The sequence below is a fragment of the Diospyros lotus genome, chromosome 13 (assembly GCF_014633365.1).
Source record: "Diospyros lotus cultivar Yz01 chromosome 13, ASM1463336v1, whole genome shotgun sequence".
Lineage (NCBI taxonomy): Eukaryota > Viridiplantae > Streptophyta > Magnoliopsida > Ericales > Ebenaceae > Diospyros > Diospyros lotus.
Window position 1 is genome coordinate 969817 of NC_068350.1, and position 21705 is coordinate 991521.

At 37.3% G+C, this 21705-nt stretch overlaps 1 protein-coding gene across 11 annotated transcripts in view; it reads left to right on the forward strand.

Annotated features, from left to right (window-relative positions):
* LOC127788503 (probable phosphoinositide phosphatase SAC9) overlaps positions 1-21705 on the forward strand; it is a 49946-nt gene that overhangs the window by 23502 nt on the left and 4739 nt on the right. For all 11 annotated transcript variants that reach the window (XM_052316862.1, XM_052316858.1, XM_052316861.1 and 8 more), the window contains 7 exons: positions 223-355; positions 6344-7560; positions 9236-9343; positions 9507-9677; positions 13114-13356; positions 16662-17099; positions 20105-20929. In XM_052316862.1, coding sequence (XP_052172822.1) covers positions 223-355; positions 6344-7560; positions 9236-9343; positions 9507-9677; positions 13114-13356; positions 16662-17099; positions 20105-20929 — 3135 coding nt within the window. The remainder of the gene's footprint in view (positions 1-222; positions 356-6343; positions 7561-9235; positions 9344-9506; positions 9678-13113; positions 13357-16661; positions 17100-20104; positions 20930-21705) is intronic.

Genomic DNA, 21705 nt, shown 5'->3' on the forward strand with positions numbered 1-21705 from the left:
TTTTTTTTTCATTTGCACCCTGTTATCCTATCTAAATTTCTAAAAATTGCCTTATATAACATTTGTTGTTTTTTAGTTTTGCAGTTAAATGCTTGTCAAATAATGAAAGTTTCACAGTTGGATGAGCGCCATCCCTGTGTTGAAAATGCCACCTCATATTCTGTTGTTATTAAAATATAAATCAGCATGTCATAATGTCCACTTGCTTGATAACTATCATAGGGTTTCGCAGAATGTCGGGGCTTTGGAAGCTTAGGACAGCAAGAAGGAATTGTTGCTCTTATTGCTCGTAGGAGTAGGCTTCATCCTGGTACTCGATACTTGGCAAGGGGCTTGAATTCATGTTTTAGCACAGGTAATGTAGTTGAATTATTTAACATTGTCAAAGGTCCTGTTATCTTAGGTTTGTCCTATTGTCAAGGCAGCCTTGGCTGGTAAAAGAATCAAAAGCATCCTCAAAATTAAATTTCTCTCATGTCCTTCAATGGAAAACTTTGTCCACTGACCCAAATTTCCCTGGCAAAAGCCATCTGGGGTGCATTGGCAATAGGTTTAAATGCTAGCATAACACATACGGGCCATCAACTTTCACCATGTTTTCTTTTCTACATGCTCTATCTTTTAGTTTATGCTATCTTTCTGTTGGCCTTTTCTTGTTTTAAATATATGCTGTGAGATTTATGAGATTTATTCTCTTCTATGTATAGAATGTGTATATAGTCAACTGATGATTAGATGATAGTTAGGGTAATTAGCTAGGCTGTAATTATCTCCATGATTAGCTCTATCATTGATTGTAATTAGCCTATAAATAATAGAATTGATAGGCTAATTTCTTAAGTTTTCTCTCCCAATCACTCTCACATGATATCAGAGCTTGTGTTGAGAAAACCCTAAAAAATCCCCCGATGTGTCTATATTTCCAACGGAACTCAAACCCTAGTTTTTCTTCTACCCGCAACTAGTCGAACTTATTGGCACATTGTCTAGTGTTATTTTTGAAAAACCAACCATACCATCGTCCTTGGAATCTCCAAATTGGTCGACCCTTGGTGCCGCGCAGCCATCGACAAAGCCATGTGCCCCACATGCCACCGCATGCTGACCACTTACATTGCCATGTGCTGGTGCATGTAGGCATGTTTGTTGTTGTCTCGCCTTTGGCCACTCTAGATTGGACCTCTGACACCCTCTGAGCCCATCTCCTTTGTCAAAACCCTCGCCATGTCTGACCTCAGTGACACCGTCTCTGCCTTTAGTGCTTTCGTTTCAGCATCTGATTCCTTTGCTGCCTCTCAAACCTTTGTTGCCTCCAATCTGGGGACACCCAACATCACCACTATCAAGTTGATAGGGTCTGCCAACTATCTCCCATGGGTAGCCTCTGTCAAAATGTGGTTTAAAGGACAAGGCCAAGCTGATCATCTTACCACAGGCTGAAAATGTGTCGGCAACCAATCGGGTTAGATGGGAACAAGTTGATGCTCAGTTATGCAACATCCTATAGCAGTCCATTGATCTATCAATCTTGCAACTCTTTCGCTCCTTTTGAAACTTTTGTTGACGTATGGAAGGATGCCGAAGAGTGATATACAAATGATATCCAATGCTTGTATACTGTGGTCTCCAATATCAAAAATCTCAAGCAAGAGACATCCATGGAATCTTATCTGAGGTAGGTTCGCTCACTCATGCAAGAATTTGATGCTCTTCTTCCTCTTACTGCGACCTGCACCGAACAGATTGCCCCAAGAGAGAAGTTTTTCATGATTATTACTCTTTCTGGATCGAAACTGGAATTTGATGCTATTAGGCATTAAATCCTAACCAACTCCACTAATCCTACCATGAAGGACTCTTTCAAAAGGTTGTTGAACATGACAGTTCCGCATGGTGTGTCATCTTTCTCTACTGTTGTTCTTTTAGCTGAATCTTCAGCTCTTGTATCTCAAGCCTCCAATTTAGGAGGAAACAAAGGACGTAATAATAGTCGCCCACGTCCACATTGTACCTTTTGCAAGTAAATGCGCCATCTTGAGGAAAAATGCTGGAAGAAATATGGTCGGCCAGCTATTTTGTCAGTATCATCTACCAGTGCAGCTAATGCATTTCAAAGTAATTCTAGTCCTACCTTATCTCTACCGGGTTTGCAGTTGATACCTATGTCTGCAACTGAGTATGATGCTTTTTTGAAATTCCAGGCCACACAATAGTCTCACCCGGGTAATCCTGTTGCTTGCGTTACTAAAGGCCCATCTCTTGGTCCTTGGATTATAGATTCTGGCACCACTGATCATATGTGTGGTAATGAATTTTTTTTCTCCTCGCTTACCTATTCTGATACCTTGGCCACTGTTACCCTTGTTGACGGCACCAAAATTGCAGTTGATGGGATAAGCCAAACTACACCCACCTCGGCTTTATCTTTAAATTATGTTTTATATGTCTCTAGTAGTCCTTTTAATTTGATTTCAGTTAGCCAGCTCACTAAAACCCTTAACTGCTCAATCACCTTCACTCCTAACTCTATTTGTGTATTCCAGGGTATAGGGCGGAAGATTGGTGTCGGGCATGAGTTACGGGGTCACTACCATCTAGCTGCGCCTAGTTCACCGGTAGCTTGTACCGGTATCTCCTCTCTCGAGCTCCTCCATCATCGCCTTGGTCACCCAAGTCTCTCTAAACTCAAGAAATTGGTTCCAAGTTTATCTTTTTTATTTGTTTTCAATTGTGAACCCTATCAAGGTGGAAAGCACACTCGTAGTCATTTTCCTTGTCGCGTCTCCAATAGAGCTGAGTCCCTTTTCTCTCTTATTCACATGGATGTATGGGGTCCTAGTCGTGTTCAATCTACTTTGTTTTTTTTTTTTACTTTGCTACCTTCATTAACGACTATTCTCGTTGTACTTGGCTCTTCTTATTGAAAAGTCGTTCAGAATTTTTTTCCATATTTCACACATTTTGTGTTGAAATAAAGACTTAGTTTGGCAAAACCATTTGTACCTTGTGTAATGATAATGCTCCAGAATATTTCTCCTCTCAATTTACAACATTTATGGCTACCCATGGCATTTTACATCAATCTTCTTGTCTATATACTCCACAATAGAATGACGTCGCTGAAAGGAAAAATCGTCATTTGATTGAGACTACCTGAACTCTATTATTGCATGCTAATCTTCCTTCTAAATTCTAGGTGAGACAGTTGTTATCTTATTGATCACATGTCTTCTTTTGTTCTACATGATCAAATCCCTCATCGTATTTTGTTTCCTACTTAGCCGCTTTCTTTCCTTCCCCTTCGTGCCTTTGGTTGTGTTTGTTTTGTGCATTCTCTCTCTCTTGGACATGATAAGTTTGTTGCTAAGACTCTTAAATGCATTTTCCTGGGCTATTCTGGGTTACAGAAGGGATACAAATGTTATTCTACTGAGTTACACAAATACATCATGTCTGTTAATGTTACTTTCTTTGAACAACAGTCCTTCTTTCCAGTTGCTCAACCTGACTTGCAACGCATTGATAAGATTTTGCACATTCCCTTTTATTCTCCTTCCTCGTCTTTAGAGGATTTGCCTGTTTCTTCTTCCACCGATCCTCCTTTTCTCACTTACCATCGTTGTCCTCGTCCTGCTACCGGTGCTAGCCCACCGACTACCCTAACCCATGTGGACTCACTCTCTCCACCAGACGTCCCTCTTTCCATGGATCTGGACATAGATAGTCTCCCTATTGCCCAACGCAAAGGTAAACTGTTTACTCTCAATCCTCACCCTATTTATCATTTTTTTAAAGTATGATTGCCTATCACCTATCTATTGTACGTTTGTTTCGAGTCTTTCTTCTATCCCTATTCCTAAAGATATAGGTGAAGCTTTATCCCATCTTGGTTGGTGCCAAGCTATGCTTGATGAGATGGAAGCTTGCACTCTAATGTGACATGGGACTTGCTTCCTCTCCCGTCAGGAAGACTATCATTGGGTGTTGATGGATTTTTACTCCCAAGAGTGGCCCTGATGGAACTATTGATCGCCTCAAAGCACTTTTGGTTGCTAAAGGGTATACTCAGATCTACGGGCTAGATTACAGTGATACCTTCTCTTCGGTAGCCAAGATAGCCTTTGTTCGTTTATTCCTTTCTTTGGTTGCTATGCATCATTAGTCACTCCACCAGCTTGATATTAAAAATGCGTTCCTTCATGGTGACTTGCAGGAAAAAGTATACATGGAGCAACCACCTGGGTTTGTTGCTCAGGGAGAGTTTGGGTTAGTTTGCAAACTTTGTAAATCACTCTATGGATTGAAACAATCTTCGCAATTATGGTTTAGTCGGTTTAGTACTGTGGTTCAGGCCTTTGGAATGACGCGGAGTGAAGTCGATCACTATGTTTTTTATCGACACTTACCATCGTAACAATGCATCTATCTTGTGGTTTATGTAGATGACATTGTCATCACCGGGAGTGATCAGGTAGGCATATAACAACTAAAGGAATTCTTGTTCAAACATTTTCAGACAAAAGATATGGGGCAACTTAGATACTTCTTGGGTATTGAGGTGGCTTAGTCAAGAGATGGTATTTCTATATCACAGAGAAAGTATGTGTTGGATATCCTGGAAGAAACTGGTATATTAGATTCCAAACTAGTCGACACTCCAATGGATCCTAACGCCAAACTCCTACCAGGTCAGGGGGAGCCATTGTCAGACCTTAGGAGATATCAGAGACTGGTGGGAAAACTGAATTATCTCACAGTAACAAGACCAGGCATCTCTTTCACTGTGAGTGTGGTCAATCAGTTTCTCAACTCCCCATGTGACTCCACTGGGATATTGCTCTCTGTATTCTAAAGTATATCAAGAGTGCACTAGGGAAAGGATTGCTCTATGAGGATAGGGGACATTAAGAGATTTGGTGCTATTCAGATGCTGACTGGGAAGATCTCCCCTTGATCAAAGATCTACTTCAGGGTATTGTGTTTTGATCGGAGGTAATTTGATTTTTTGGAAAAGTAAAAAGCAGAATGTGGTAGCAAGGTCAAGTGCCAAAGCAGAGTACCGAGCCATGGCTAATGCAACATGTGAGCTTATATGGCTCTGGCAACTTCTTTAAGAACTAAAGTTGTGTGGAACGTCTCCCATGAAACTTGTGTGTGACAATCAAGCTGCACGCCATATTGCCTTCATGAAAGGACCAAGCATATTGAGATTGACTATCACTTTATCAAAGAAGAACTAGCTAAAAGTGTTGTTGTCACTGAGTTCGTCAACTCCAATGATCAACTAGCAGATGCCTTCACAAAGTCACGCAGGGGTCCTCGGATAAATTATATTTGTAACAAGCTTGGCGCATAAGACATATATGCTCCAGTTTGAGGGGAAGTGTGAGATTTATTCTCTTCCATGTATAGAATGTGTATTTAGTCAACTGATGATTAGATGATAATTCGAGTAATTAGCTGGGCTGTAATTATTCCCATGATCTGTAATTATCTCCATAATTAGCTCCATCATTGATTGTAATTAGCCTATAAATAATGGAATTGAGAGGCTAATCTCTCAAGTTTTGTCCCAATCACTCTCACATATGCTTCAAATAAATCTTAGTAGACCATCTATGTTGTGTAATTTAATCATGCCATTGCAGGAAACTAAGAAACCTAGTACTGGTCTAGTGATCATCTCCACTTTGCTTTATTGGGGATAAAGAATATATTTATTCCAATGGTCACCTCCGTGTCATCTATAAAGTACATTTTCTATTCATCTCAATCTTCATTAATCCCACTTCAGATATTTACAGTGGAAAAAGCATTCCAGCCTTAATCTGGTTAAGGTCATGAGTAATTGCAATCCATTAGGATGTATTTGCAAACAAGATTAGCGTTTTCCATGAAAGTACCCTCTCTACTTTCTAGTCGTTTTTCCTGCTATAATTTTGAGGTTAATGATTGAGCCATATAGTTTTGTTATAGTAGTATATCATTATTATATTGTATATTCTATTCTCCAGATTTTCAACATTTTCACGTGCTCGAGAACATATACTGCACAGCACCCCCCCCCCCCCCCCCCAAGGGAAAAAAAAGAAAGAAAAGTAAAACCCATGTCCCACATCTTTTACCATTGATTTTTTTTTTTATTTTTGGCTTTTCTCTTGCTATTGATCTAAGGGTGAGCCTTAGTAGCAAGTAAGGCTGCATCCAGAAACAACACTGTCCTGATCCTCACAAAGTGGAGAGCCTCGTGCAATGGGACACCCTTCTCTTGATTTCAATCTTTTGTTTGTTCATTATTTTATTAAATCAATCTGTTGGAGCTTCTGAAGATTGTATTTGACAGGCAATGAAGTCGAGTGTGAGCAACTTGTATGGATTCCAAAAAAGGCTGGTCAAAGTGTTCCTTTCAATACTTATATCTGGCGGCGAGGCACCATCCCAATCTGGTGGGGTGCAGAATTAAAGATCACTGCAGCAGAAGCAGAGATATATGTTTCAGATTGTGCTCCTTATAAAGGAAGTGCAGAATACTATCAGAGGTTAAGTAAGAGGTACAGTGGACAGAACCTAGATGTAGCTGTTTGTGTTAATCAGAAGAAAAATTCTCTGCTTCCAATTGTGTGCATCAACTTGCTTAGAAATGGAGAAGGAAGATCGGAATCCATTCTAGTTCAACACTTTGAGGAATCCATCAACTATATTAGATCAACTGGAAAACTTCCGAATACTCGAGTTGATTTGAGAAACTATGATTGGCATGCCAGTATAAAATTGAAAGGTGAGCAACTAACAATTGAAGGATTATGGAAACTACTGAAGGCACCCACAATATCTATAGGCATTTGTGAGGGCGATTATTTGCCTTCCCGTCAGCAAATTAAGGACTGCAGTGGTGAAATAATCTTTAATGGTGATATTGAAGGTGCATTCTGCTTGAGAACACATCAAAATGGAGTTATACGTTTCAATTGTGCAGATTCTTTGGATAGAACCAATGCTGCTAGCTACTTTGGTTCTCTACAAGTTTTTGTAGAGCAATGTAGACGGGTAGGGATATCACTTGATAGTGATTTCGCATTTGGTTATCAGTCTATTAATAATTATTGTGGATATACTGCCCCACTACCACCAGGCTGGGAAAAAAGATCTGATGCTGTAACAGGGAAAACATATTATATTGATCACAATACTAGGACAACAACCTGGAATCATCCATGTCCAGACAAGCCATGGAAGAGGTTTGATATGACATTTGAAGAGTTCAAGAGGTCAACGATTTTGTCACCAGTATCTCAGCTGGCTGATCTTTTCCTTCTTGCTGGTGATATTCATGCGACATTGTACACTGGTTCTAAAGCTATGCACAGCCAAATTCTAAACATTTTTAACGAGGAAGCTGGCAAATTTAAACAGTTTTCTGCTGCACAGAATATGAAAATCACTCTGCAGAGGAGATACAAAAATGCAGTTGTAGATAGCTCTCGCCAAAAGCAGTTAGAGATGTTTCTTGGGTTGAGGCTTTTCAAGCATCTTCCATCAGTTCCAATTCAACCTTTACATGTATGTTATCCTGTGGATTTTCTCAAATTAACTAAATGGATTATTTCTTGTTTGATGCTTCTTATTGTGCTTTGCATTTTATTCTGCTTCTTGCATATAGTACTTAGACTGAAATGAATTACTTCATCATTTGATCTTTCATTAGAAGTTTTTTGTTGTTAATGTTGTTGTTTTAACAATAATTTATATTCGTAATTCTGTGTCATCTTTCATTGTTTATTTCTCAATATTACCTTTGCAGCTTGGTTTTTTAGTTCTCTCTTTCTCTTCCTATCATGTATGTTTTCCTCAAATATCACTCTATTATATGACATGATTTATGTCAGTCTCATCATTTTTATGTCAGTAAAAACTATTATTTTGTTCTTTTGTAAGATCATAGAATTGTTTGTTCGACCAACTTTTGTATTTGACATTAAATATAAAAAAGTCTAAAATTATTGATCATGAGAAGTAAACTTCTTATTTTTGTCTAACTTTGCATTCTACCATCTTAACTATGGGCACATTGCATGATACATGATTAGTAACATTTATAGCCTATCCTTCCAACTTAAATTTTGGAAATAGGACTACTAATACAGTTTCATTTACCTATTTTAAGATATTGCTCCCCAGCTATTTGCTTTTGTTCAGAATTTTTTTAATGATAAGCTGATGCACTTATTTTAAATTTCAAATTTCACTTATGAATTAAAATACAATCTATATTACAATGTAAACCATTGTAAATATGAAATAGTATAATTATACTTTTATATTTAAAATATATAATTGCATGAATAGCGTTGTATGATATAATACAAAAATGTTATAGAAACATTTATAGTTGAAATTGCCAATAATGAATGAAAATAATAAAAGAAAATTATGCTATTATCTATAAAAACTAACTCAAATAAGGTATATCTGAGAATAACAAGTCCAATTTGGGATTCTTTTGTCAATATTTTCCTTCTTTCTTTGTTTGAGAAATTATAAATTAGAATAATCACAAAAAATTATTTAAATTCCGTATAGGATTTCTAGTATGTATTAGTAGCTATTCATTATAAATTGACTTTTCCTGAACCAAAATGATAGTATTTTACACATCAATTACTTGTCATTTTGAACTAAAATGCTATTTGTCCATATCTCAATAAAAGATGAAGAGAGAAAACTTAGGTATTGTTGCTTTTGCAAAAATCTAGGATTCATGATTAACAGTACAATTTTTCATTTTTGTTTAGTTGGCTATTCAAGAGGGCTAGCTTTGGTTGTGATGATTAAGTTGCTGTTTTGTGGCTTGAAGGTCAAAGGTTTGAGTTATGAAAACAGCCTCTTTGCAAAACATGGTTTAGGTTGTGTATGAAGATGACCTTCCTTCAACCGTTGCAAAGTGGAGAGCCTTGTGCATTGGTGATGCCCTTTTATTAGTTGGCTATACTAGACTCTTTTGGGTACATATTTGAACAACATGCTGAACTGCTAGTAAATATATAAAGCTGGTCATTCTTGCTCCTTGTGCTGTTTTTTAATCTTCTTCCACCTTGTCTTTGTACTTCATTTAATTACTTTTAAGGTATGACGCTGTTGTTGTGGAAAATATTAATTCAAATGACATGTCTTCTTGATTTTTGATGTTTCAATGTTACAACAAGCTATTGTTTAATATTCATGTTGATCATTACAGGTGCCATCTCGGGAATCTGCTTGCCTGCTTAAGCCTGTTCCCAACATATTTCAAGCTTCTGATGATGGAGCAAGTCTTCTTAGTTTCAAGAAGAAAGACCTAATCTGGGTACTGCAAAATTTCTTTCTGTCATCAAGGGGATCATATTATAACTAATCACTAGTCTCGCATCTATTATGATGAAATATATTCTTCTACTTGTATGTTTCCTTTGTTTGTTATTTGTACTGAAATATGTCAATCGGAACTTACATGATGGTCCATTCTACAGGTGTGCCCACAGGGTGCAGATGTTATTGAAATGTTTATCTATCTCGGGGAGCCTTGTCATGCCTGCCAACTTCTTCTCACTATTTCACATGGTGCAGATGATTCAACTTTTCCATCAACAGTTGATGTCAGGACGGGGCGCTACTTGGATGGGCTTAAACTTGTCCTTGAGGTGTGGCTAATTTCATGTATTAGTTGGAATTTTGGATCCATGCTTGCTAGCATTATATTTCCTGTGCTAAAAGGAGGTGGCGATCTTACTTATTCAAGTCTTAAAAAGGAAGTTTGCTTTATTTTCTGACTATAGTGTGCAGTTGTGCCCTGGTTCTTCTTTTTTTCTGGGCCCAAGTCTGGAATTTACAATTATAAGGAAAATTATACACATCCTCTCCCAGGTGTGTAGTTTAACTCCCTCTTGATTGAGTGAATATAGAACTGTTGAATAGTATGAGGGCAGACAGAGTGCTTGGCACTCACGCCCTTTTTCGGCGTTGTTGGAGTGCAATTGAAGAAATTTGTTATTCTAGCTGCTTTTAGAAGAGCTTTTATGCTTTGTTCTTTTCTTTGATCTTTAAGGGGGGTCGGGGGAGAGCCAAGGATTTGAAAGACTTCTTATCAGTGTCTTAGGAAGTGTGTACAAAATTCTATCAGAACTGAGTCTTCTAGAACAAAGAAGGTTCTGGGTTGTCTGATCCCATAATGCCTCTATGGAGTTTCCAAATTGTTGATGTTGTGTTTTTTGATAAAAAATTTCTGGATTCTCAGCTTAAGTCTAATGCTTTGGAACCCTATCTATAAGCTTGATGTGGAGAAGGCTTGTGACAATGTGTGTTGGGATATCCTTTAGTGATTGAGAAGCTGATTTTTGGGCAAAAGTGGTGATCTTGGATTCATTTTGTCTCTCTTTAGTGAAGTTCTCGGTGTTGGTGAGGTAATGTTTCTTCTATACTTGTAGAAGGCAAAGCTGAGGATGTGTTTTGGTAATTCCTCATTGGGAGGTTGGGATTGGGCAAAAATGGCAATCTTTGATTCATTTTGTCTCTTTAGTGAAGTTCTTGGTGTTTGTGAGTGGGTGTCAAAAGGCTTCTTCTTGGGGTTTACACCACCCTTGCATCAACCTCTATCATTAACGTGAAGACTTATTTTTTTTTCCCTTGCCAGGATATAGGTTAGGCCCATTATACTATGTATTTTGTCTTCCACATGGGGCAACTTTTAAAGTCAACACTGAATGGACTAGTGCTATTGAGAGATTAGGGAGTCATTTGGTAATGGCTTCTTGGAATGGGCAGTATTTATCAAAGCACAGGAGACTTTTGTTAATTAAATGTACTTTATCTAGTCTCCTCACATATTCTCTTTCCCACCTTTTTGCTTGGAACAAAAACCACCCTAAATCCTTGGGGTGGACTTATGCGGTGCCTCGTCCTCATCCCCTAGGTATGCCCCAATGCCCCATCTTCATAACTGTCAAAGGCTCAAGGTGCACTAAGGTGCAATAGGCGCTTGGAGCCTAGGCATGAGGTGTAGGTGCAAGCCTTTGGGATGAAAAACACACATTTATTAAAAATCTGCATAAAAATACTTATACATCATTATTTTCAATATGTATCTATAACTATAAAGGGGTAAATGCTATGAAATTATATGCAGAACTGAGAGAAAAGAAGAGAGGAAAGAGAAATTAGAGGGAAAAACTAATTCAGATCTACTGATAGAGGTTACAAGTATTTATACTAACCTGCTATAATTTCTACTATATACAACTACTAAGTTAGGTACAACTACTATATACAGCACCTAAGCTAGTACAATAATACAGATTCTCAACAAATACAAACTTATAAAATCATACATAACAAATAACCAACACTATATTATTATAAAATGACAAGCAAGTAGACATACAATTTGCAAATTAACAAATCAAAAGTAATATTTAAATTATCTAACATAACAAAACATCAACATGAATCATTGTCTCAAATCTTTATAAGTTAAAATTACACTTATTTCTCATTCCTTATCAAGACTAAGTTCAAAGTCTTCTTCCTCATCATTTCCTTCATGCAAGCTTTCAATATCATCTTCTTTATGCTTTCATATTGACAAAAACAAATTCTCCAATGACAATCATACTAAAACCTTTCTCCTTTCTGTTATTGGATCTCTTTCAATCCTTTCTCCTTTCTCACTTTAGGGTTTAGGGTTTTATGTTGAATAGCTAATGAGACTTGAGAGGTTTTGTTTTAATGTATCGTTTTATGGCAGATAGCTAATGGGGTGTTTTATTGTTTTCTCAAGTTCTTTTAATTTTTTGGGTTATTATTGGTTACATTTTAACAGGTCCCTAAAAAAAATAGGCATACACTCAAAGGCAAAGGAGGTAAAAATGGAAAAGTGCATTTGACATTTTATGTGATTGTAAGATTCAGTTAAAGTTTTTATAAGATAGCCATAAAGCCAGCTTATATAGCATAGGATGTTGGGCTGTAAAGCACTAATATGTGCAAATATGAATGTAACAAAGATGAGGATGTTAAGATGGATGTGTGGCTATAGAAGAAAAGACAAAAATTTAGGAATGTGGTTATTTGTTTCATTGTTGGTGTGGCTCCTGTTAAAGATGATATGTCTGGGACACAATTTATATGGTTTTTTGATGTGAGAAGAAGACAATAGTGGCTCCTATGAGAGGTGTGGATGAAATAGAACAAGTATCTAGCAAAGAGGTAGGGGAAACCAAGGAAAATTTGGCCAGAGACACTTGGTATGATATGAGTTAAGAACCTTACAAAAGATAAGGCCATAGATAGAAATGATTGGCAAGCTAGAATTTATATAGCCCATCTCACATGGCGGGTTATTGGCCTGATATGTTGTATTCATTTTAATTTGTGAGCGCAAAAAATCGGGGTCGGAATTGCACCTGGTTTACTGGAGACAACATTTCTGGAGCTTCAAGATATTATTTGTGATATATATTGACTGATGCTTAACCATGTGGCTAGAAGTTGTTTGCTTTTTCTTCTTCCTTTTTTCCCCCTGTTCCCTTGTTGTCTTTCATTTCCTGTTATATATTCTTTTTCCATTTTCCAATCCCTTGGTTATGGAATGATTTCTAAACTGATCTCCTTTCCCCATCCACAAAATATAAAGGTCTATCCGTCTATATCTATCTCCTTCAATTATTATCTTTCTATGCCAATTGCTATGTTGGTAATCCCTAATATGTTTATTTATGTTCATGGTGCATTAGTCCTTGTTTTGTCTTCCATTTGGCACTACATATGATAAGTGGTTAACACAACCAGAGGCTTTGCTGAGGAGGTTATCATCTATTTGGTGCTTCACTGCTCCTAGTAATTGAACATGACTTGTTCTGTATACTTATTTTGCTCTTAGATATTCTATACAAATATTCCGGGTGGGCTCTTGTTAGTGGTGTAGGAAACTATATACATATTATCCTTGTAATAAATGTGGATTACTTGACTGGATTATAAGCAGGATCCTTTTTATGACAGGCAACTGTGTATTCATTGTTAGTATTTTCCAGAGTGTCCTTACTCTTCTAGTTTATGATTGCAGTTGATTTCTGTTGACAGGGTGCATCTATACCTAAATGTGCAAATGGCACAAACATGTTAATACCTTTGCCAGGATCAGTTAATGCAGAGGACACGGCTGTCACTGGAGCTGGTGCACGTCTTCATTCTCAGGATGCATCTACTCGTGCATTATTATATGATTATGAAGAACTGGAGGGCGAGTTGGACTTTCTTACTCGAGTTGTTGCACTTACCTTTTATCCTACTGTATCTGGAGTAACCCCATTAACTCTTGGTGAGGTATGAAGAAAATTTTAAGGCATGTTACATTATTCATCTTTTTGTTTAGATCTAATTTTTTAGCTGACCATGTAGAGTTTCTTTCGGTCTTATTTGAGATGATTGCTAGGTTGTTTGTAAGAATTGCAACTTCTGCTTAGGAGAGATTTACAATTTGGAAGAATTGGTAATTAAGCTAATGCACCCATGAATATTAGATCAATAATCTTTTGGCTGGAAGAGTACATAGGGATTTAAGAGCCAGAAATGAAGATTGAAGTTTGAGATCTTTGTCTATGCAAGAACTTGAACTAATATTTCAGATATCCCTGTGATAGGGTCTAATTTTGATGGTGCTTTCTACTCTTCTTTTTTTTTTTTTCATTTTTCTTTTGTTTATTTGGCATTTCTGTTTGATTGGTAGTGATTTAATGGGTACATGAAGAGTCTGTTTGAAGAGGAAAACTCCTTTTAGGATGCAAGACCATCTTGTATACCCAAATGAAAAGATTTTTTTTTCCCCTTCCCTGATTAATAACAAGCATCTATTCTAAAGGTACCAAGGTGGTACAGCCCGTATACACAATGAAATGATTTAGATTATTTCCTCCATACATCATTGCTTTCAGCTATCTATGAGATCTAAGAATTAATCTGAAGGTTTATCATTACGATCTTAGACCCGACTGTACAAAAGGGAAGAAAAATTAACTTTTCTGTCAAATAAAGGTTCTTCAGATTGTTGAATGTTCTTTTGTTTCTTTTGCTTAGATGTTCCAACCATCAAGACATGAATAAAAAGGTACACTTTTTTTCTTTTTCTTAGCAGTTCTAGTGCCTTAGCAAGCAACGAATGAAATCCTTGACATGTCTTCTGAATGCGCAAAGTCTCTGAACTATCCAAGGAGGAGATCTGTGACACCCCATAAATTTATTAATAAACATAGGAAGAGGGTCCCAACATAACACTTTAATGGTGAGGAGCTATTCTTAGACAGTTGTTGAAACAAAATATGTAAGGTGGCAGCCAAGCAGGTGGAAAACCTCAAGCAAGTAGCTGAATTTAACATCAGTTTTTGGGGACTAAATTAAGAGATAAATATCTGCATTTCTAACATGTTATTGGGCATAAAAAGAGGATTCCAATGATATGGAAATTAGTAATTTTAGTTAAGAATTGAGAAAGTGGGATTAAGGAATTAATTAGGTGATTATGGTTAATTAAACAATAATTAGTGAAGTTCCAGCTATTGGGAATCTGTAGAAGGTTTTAGAAACATGTTGAGGTGGCTGAATTGATGGAGCATATAGATGGGGTTTCTTCCTACAAGAAGGGCTTCATCTTGGCTAGGTGGCAACAGGAAAGACAAGAGGGTGGCAGCTGCTTCAGTTGAAGCAGATAGCTGGTTGTCTCTGCAGGAAAATGCCACCAAACAAGAGCCAAGCGGCAGCCACCGGGGTTGCCATGCACTCAGCTGCTTCAGCAGAGAAGTAGGCTACATTCATGGCCTATAAATAGGCCAAACCTTCTTCATTTTAGGAGACAACTGAAATGAGAGTGATAAAATATCCATAAAAAAGAGTGCTAGAGTGAGAGAAGCTTGAAGAAACTAAGACTTAACTTGAGGTAAGTGCATGCTTATGGTTACACTATGTTGTTATTATGCATGAAATGATTTTATGACAGCCTGATACTTAAAATGAAATGTTGTATTCATGATATGTGTGCATAATGAGGGCATGTTGCATGAAAGTACATGCAACTTGTGTTGTTAATGAAAGTTCAAGCCATAATGCTGTAATGATTTGACACAGTGTGTAGTGCGTGTGTGAAAAAAAACACACTAAGATAAACTCCTGAAAGAACAAACTTCAATGGCCGAAGTTTGGCTTTCAAGAAGATGCAAAAATAAGACTGTTTTGCTAAGAAAATCCAAATAGGTTGCTGAAATTTGATTGAGAAAAACTTGATTACAAACTCTAGATCCTAGGCATATTTATAGTATTTGGCTAATCCAAATCCATCTAATATTTGTAAACAAAATCCAACTAAAATCCTAATAAAAATAAAATCATAATCCAACATGAAGTAGAATCCTAAATCAAGTAGAATTCTAAAACTTAAGAAGTATTAAAATAACATGAAGTAGAATCCTAAATCAAGTAGAATTCTGAAACTTAAGAAGTAATAAAATATTGTTCCGGCATGATCGGGTCGGCTTTGGGCCGGGTCTTGATTGGTGACCACATCATGATTGTTGTTAATGTTTGGCCAAGGGTTGAGCACATAGGTCGTGGTTGTGTCCATGATGCCAAAGTATAATGGGAGGGCTTGAACCTAGGAGAGGGAGCCGTCAGTAAATGGGAGAATGTTACGCTTAGGGGCTGCCTTCATGAAATGTGTGGATGATATTGTGATTGTGTGATTGCATTGCCATGACATGCCTTACTAAGAATTCTATTCTCATGCATTGCATTTTAAAATTCCAGACCATGCAAGGGATGGGGAGATTGACTAACTAGGGTTAGAGGATGAGAGGAAATTTGCAAGACATTATATATGTACTTTTGTTAGAATGTTTTGCGCAAACTTAAATGTCGTTGTACTTAGTTGAATATGTGATATGCAATGCTATATTTTTGAATCATTCTTGGAATTATAATACTACATCTCATATGAGTAAATCTGGTTAGAAACTGAAATTAGAAACCAATAGAATAAAAAGGGACACTTCTAAGGAGGAGATTGAGCAGACCCTACTTAATGAAGTCAAGACTTTTTATGTCATCACAAGCCAAGGATGTGCCTAGACTTTGCGACCCAGGTCGGTCTACAGACATGGTAGGTAGGTCATGACCACAGTAATACACTCAAAGGTAAGTCAAATAAGCGGCATTCCTCGTCTAGGAGATGGGGCACCACAAGATCCCACAACTTTTTAGTTGCCAAACAATGGGTAGATATATTACCAATAAACTCTCCATTTGCTTTCACTCATGCAACACCAAATTGAAGTGAATCTGTCTTCTTCTACTCAAATATCAACAATCAACATCTTATCATGTATTACTGCTCAAGCAAAAAGCAGTTGGCAGGTTTTTGTTACCCAAACTCATTTCCAGTGAATTAACTCCCATAGTTGACTTTGTTCACTATATGTTACAATAGTTATTTTTGTTAACAATCAGGAATGATGGAGTTAAGAACTTGTCCTGCATCTACACGTATGTTTTTGTTCCTTTCCAGATAGTTTTAGTTTAATGCATTTTATGGTATTTTTTTCCCCTAACTGTTACCAATGACATCATAATAAATTCTTTTACAGGTTGAGGTTCTTGGAGTTACTCTTCCTTGGAAAGGCATATTTACTCGTGAAGGTCCGGGAGCAAGGTTATTTGAACTTGCTAATGATATTCAGAAGGAGAGCAACCCTTTTACATCTGATTCAGGCAGAAATCCATTTGGCAATGCTGCTATACCCAATCAAAACGTGTCACAACCTTTGCAACCAGATGCGTCTGCTGACTTATGGGTAGACCTTCTGACAGGAGATAACATGCCCTTGGAGACCATTTCTCAACAAGTCATGGGGACTTCTGTACATGAGGGGAGCGACTTTCTTAGTTTCTTGGATGAAACTGTAATTGAACAGCCAAAGAGGGCAGGTGATTCTGAATTCACTTTATCATGGGACCAACGACCTTCAGAAAGTAGTGCTCAACAGTACATAAATTGTCTCAAGGTCCTTGAGGGCCCAAAAATGGTATGTTAATGACTTAATCTGTTTTGGGGTACTGCTGCGTGCCTCTAAAAAGTTCTCTACTCATTTGAGAGATATTTAACCCCTCTAGACTTGAACTCCTCATTAGAGAGATTTCTTTTTCTAATACCCTTTAATGTACTTCTATTTTCCATTATGTAAATAAAATTATTATCAACAATGGCTTTACCTGTCTTCTTATTTAAATTAAATTTATTTATGATAAAATGTCCCTCTCCCATTTTAGTAAGAAATTCTATTTCATTGGTGTTTGGTTTATGAAATTGATTGAATTGAACATACTCTCTTTAGGGTAATGAGATGGGTGAGGAATATGGAACTTCAAGTTTCTGATGCATAGATATGATATTTGTTAAAAACCAGTATCAATGTGTTAGTTGGTGTCTATATGTATCCATAATATTAAATCAATTGTTCTTTACTACAGAAAAAGGATGCCATTTTTTGATTATCTCAGGTGTTAAAGTTTCTAACTGGCAATATGAAAATTTACACAAGGAAACTAAGGGATTACTCACATGAACATGGAAATTCTAGGACAAGTTGCAAAACTTGTCTTAGTTTTTCATAGCTAGATGCCTAACAGGATTTCAGCTTTAGCTTTGAGGTTTGGTGTTCTAATAGGTAGAAGAGATTTTAGAATCTGTAATGGGAAACAGGGTGAAATTAGGTTGATTTCAATAGTAGATTGATGTATTGTGAGAAGAAGAAACAACAAAAGAAGTGTAGAATTAGGCTAAAAGCAGTGTAAGACCATGTCCTCTGCGTTACCTGGTGAATTGGGAACTTTGAGTTTTTTGTGTTTCATTTTGGTTCTATATGGGTTATTCCCACAACGTGTTAAGGCTTTTATACGTGTGAGTGTTGTCCATCTTCTTGCTGAGGTCAACATGGATGACTATCCCTCTCTGCATTTGTCAGTACCTGGAAGATTAAAAACAGAAGGGCTTTTGATGACACAAAATGTTTGGTTTTGTGGGTAAAGAGTAGCATTGTCAACAATTAGTCTTTTTGGTTGTGGATGGTACCCCATTCTGTATATCCTCTACAGTGTTTGGATGGTTACTTAATTCCTAGCAAGAACTCCTGGTTTCCTGCCTAGTCTTTTATATCAGGTGTGCTCCCTTAAGATGTTTCTTGTGTGGGGTTTTCCCTCTTGAGGCCATTCTCTTTTATTCACCTTTTACTTATCAAAGGGAAAAAAAGGGTGTTATTGTGTAATAATCTGGTTAGGAAAATCATACGATCATGTAAGCTAGTTCTTCTGAGATTGCAATCTTAGTTGCCATGGGGTTTAGTATGAGGTGGAGGAGCTGAATACACTTTTATGTTTCATTCTTGATGATCTCAACTCTGGAAAATGAAGTCTCAAAATGTTTTTTTTTTTCTTATAGAACATTTCTGAAAGGGGCTGCCTTTCCCTCTGTTTATAATGGTAATGGAGACCTTTAACATTGCATTAAAGAAAGTACTGTGTGGGATGGATTAGGGTTTTCCAGTAGGACTAGAAAAGAGTCAGAGAATGCGGTGCCCTGCCCTGACTTGCATGACAACCTTATCTCTATCATCCACTGTGGGTTAGCATGGTTGGGGCTGCCCATGGCCCGTGGATCACTTGTGGCACATGGAGCAAGATGACCTTTCTTTTCTTTTTTTTTATCAAAGGGTAAATATGTATAAATGATTAAAGGAATGTACAAGTATTCTGGGCATACCCAGGGGACATGGAACCAAACAATTACAAAAGACCCATAGCTAGAGACTCATATTGGACTAAAACATAAGGATACAAAGTAAACATTGTCTTGTATACAAAGGTTTTAATCCTCCTTATGATGCGCTCTATCATGGGCTTTGAATCCTCAAAAATTGATCTGTTACGAGCCTCCCATAAGAAATATACCGTGCTGCCAAGAGCCATACGCTTAGCAATGCTTTGCTAGCTAGATCCACGCGCCTCCCTTTTAAGCCATCTGAGGGCACTCGCAAGAGACGGCAATTCTAGCTAGGGTGAATGTGGAGACTTCTTGTACCTCCTTCAGCATTCTTCATGTAAAATGGAGTATTTTCTCCATATGAACAGCTAGTAACCTACATTTATCTCCATAGTCAACTTTCCCTCAATCAGTAGAGGTGACTAGCATTTTGCCTTTGACAATAGACTGAATTCAGTCAACCGTGCCTCTTTGACAGTCAATCTTCCAGGCTACATCTTACCCCTCAGTTGACTATCCTCCTCCATTTTCAAGGAACTTGGTCATCGGATCATGGATAATTGGTCCTTCAGGTCTTTCTTTGTCCCCAGTTGACTCTACAGTCTGCCTTCAGTTGAAGCCAAAATCAACTCCCAGTCCAATCTTACTGACTGCATTATCCATGATTCAAGATATGTTATAGTGTGAATTTCACATGGCTCATAACTTAAACATCGAAACGTAGCATGCTGGTTGGTAAAATACACCGTTATCAACATAAATAAAATAGCTAGCATCCTTGGGTAGATATGCCTAGCACTTTGTTGCTGGAATACAGGTGGCCTCTAGAGTAATCACATTTATAATAGGGGTAGTGGCGACCTGTTTTCTTTTCAACGTAGGCAATGTGGGAATTCATTTGAAAATGACACTTAATGCTCCCACTTGTCAACAACCATTTGTGCATGGTACAATAGTTTTTTTTTATGATCTTGTACTTGTTTCAAAGGTGTGCATATTGCGAAATGAACCTTTTGTTGGATTCTCTCTTTCACCATTATGTGCATTTTCTGAATATAATGCGAGGTCATTGTCATTGTCATTGTCTTAATTGCTGAACCAAGGTAATCAATCCTAATAGTGAAACATAATGATTGCATCCTATCTTAACCTTGCTGTGTAAGATAAGAAGATTGATCAAACGAACAAAATTTTCCTCTCCTCTTTTTTCTGTTTTGATGTTTTGATAACAATACTTTTTATTATATTTCCCTGAACTATTCAAATTTGCAGGAAAGAAAACTAGGTTTTATAGAAGCTGTTAAACTTGAAATTGAAAGGCTTCGCCTAAATCTTTCGGCTGCTGAAAGAGATAGAGCTTTACTGTCAATGGGCACTGATCCTGCTACAATAAATCCAAATCTATTGCTTGATGAATCATACTCAGTAAGATTATGCAGGGTTGCATACTCTCTTGCCATGCTTGGGCACTCTGTAGTTGAAGACAAACTTGCAGCTGCTATTGGTCTGGATGCCACTAACAATAGTGCTATAGATTTTTGGAATATTTCTGGAATTGGGCAGTGTTGTTCTGGTGGCATGTGTCAGATTCGTGCTGAAGCTGGGGCTGCTGGATATGCATCCTCCACTTCTTCTTCAGAGGTTTCACCATCTATCTTTTTATGTTCTCAATGTGAGAGAAAAGTTTGTAAAGTTTGTTCTGCTGGGAAGGGAGCTCTTCTGCTATCAAGCTATAACTCGAGGGAGTTGTCAAACTATAATGGTGTGCTAAGCCAGTCTGGATCAGTCCATGGCAGCCCAGCTGATGTATCTTCTAATCGTTCAATGACACTGGATGGTGTTATTTGTAAACTATGCTGCCATGAGATCATTCTTGATGCATTAACCTTGGATTATGTTAGGGTCTTGATGAGCACTCGCAGGAGTGCTCGTGTAAACAGTGCTGCACAGAAAGCTTTGGATCATGTGATTGGATTTCCTTCGAGGGACTGTATTACTGAAAGAAGTGATAGGCAGGAAACTATTAAAACTTTAAGACTATTGCTTAAAGGAGAAGACTCACTTGCTGAATTTCCTTTTGCAAGCCTTTTGCACGCAGTATGTTTTTTGCTGTCTCTTATCTTGGTTTTGGTGTAAATGTACATGGAAATTTGTTTCCCTTATTCATTGTGAATTCCTGTTATAAACAAATAGGACCTCTCTATCAATTTTCAGGTTTACCATGTGTTTTCTTTTATCAGGCCCAACTTTTAGTACTAGCTTTTTTTCTTTTTCACCATTCAATGCTCATTGAGTTAGACATGCATGGTGGTCTTTATACATAAAGCCAGTCTACTACTTATTTTGCTGCCACCTCTTCTTTCTGAAGATATAATTTTTCATGTTCTGAATAGTTTCAATGTAGCTCGTCTGCTAGCAAACTGGGCAAAAGCAGCAGAACTGGCTTCCCTTTTGCATCTGTCCAATCTTCCCATCAGTATAGCCTTTCACATTCTATTTCTTGTATGAATGCACCCACTCTTGTTTCCCCATTTTTGTTTCTCAGGGCAGTTTCTCTCTTAGCTTATTGTCTTTTGTGCAGTCTTTGCTTGTTTTCTACATGCCTATAAATGTACAGGCATCTTTGTGTTTATTCTTTTCTTTTTTATAAAGGCTTTACCCCTTGAGAGCCATCTTCTTTATTGTTATTTTTTATCAGAAAAAGTAAGAAAAATACATATCATAATGCTGTGTCAAGCAGGAAGACCTTGAAGCAAACATTTAAGATATGGTTATGTACTTGTATGTCACCTGGCTGTCATCTTTCTTTTTATTTCTTTACTCTTTGAATTTATTTGTTTTATTTTATTTTTTAGCAGCTTCGTGTTTGAACT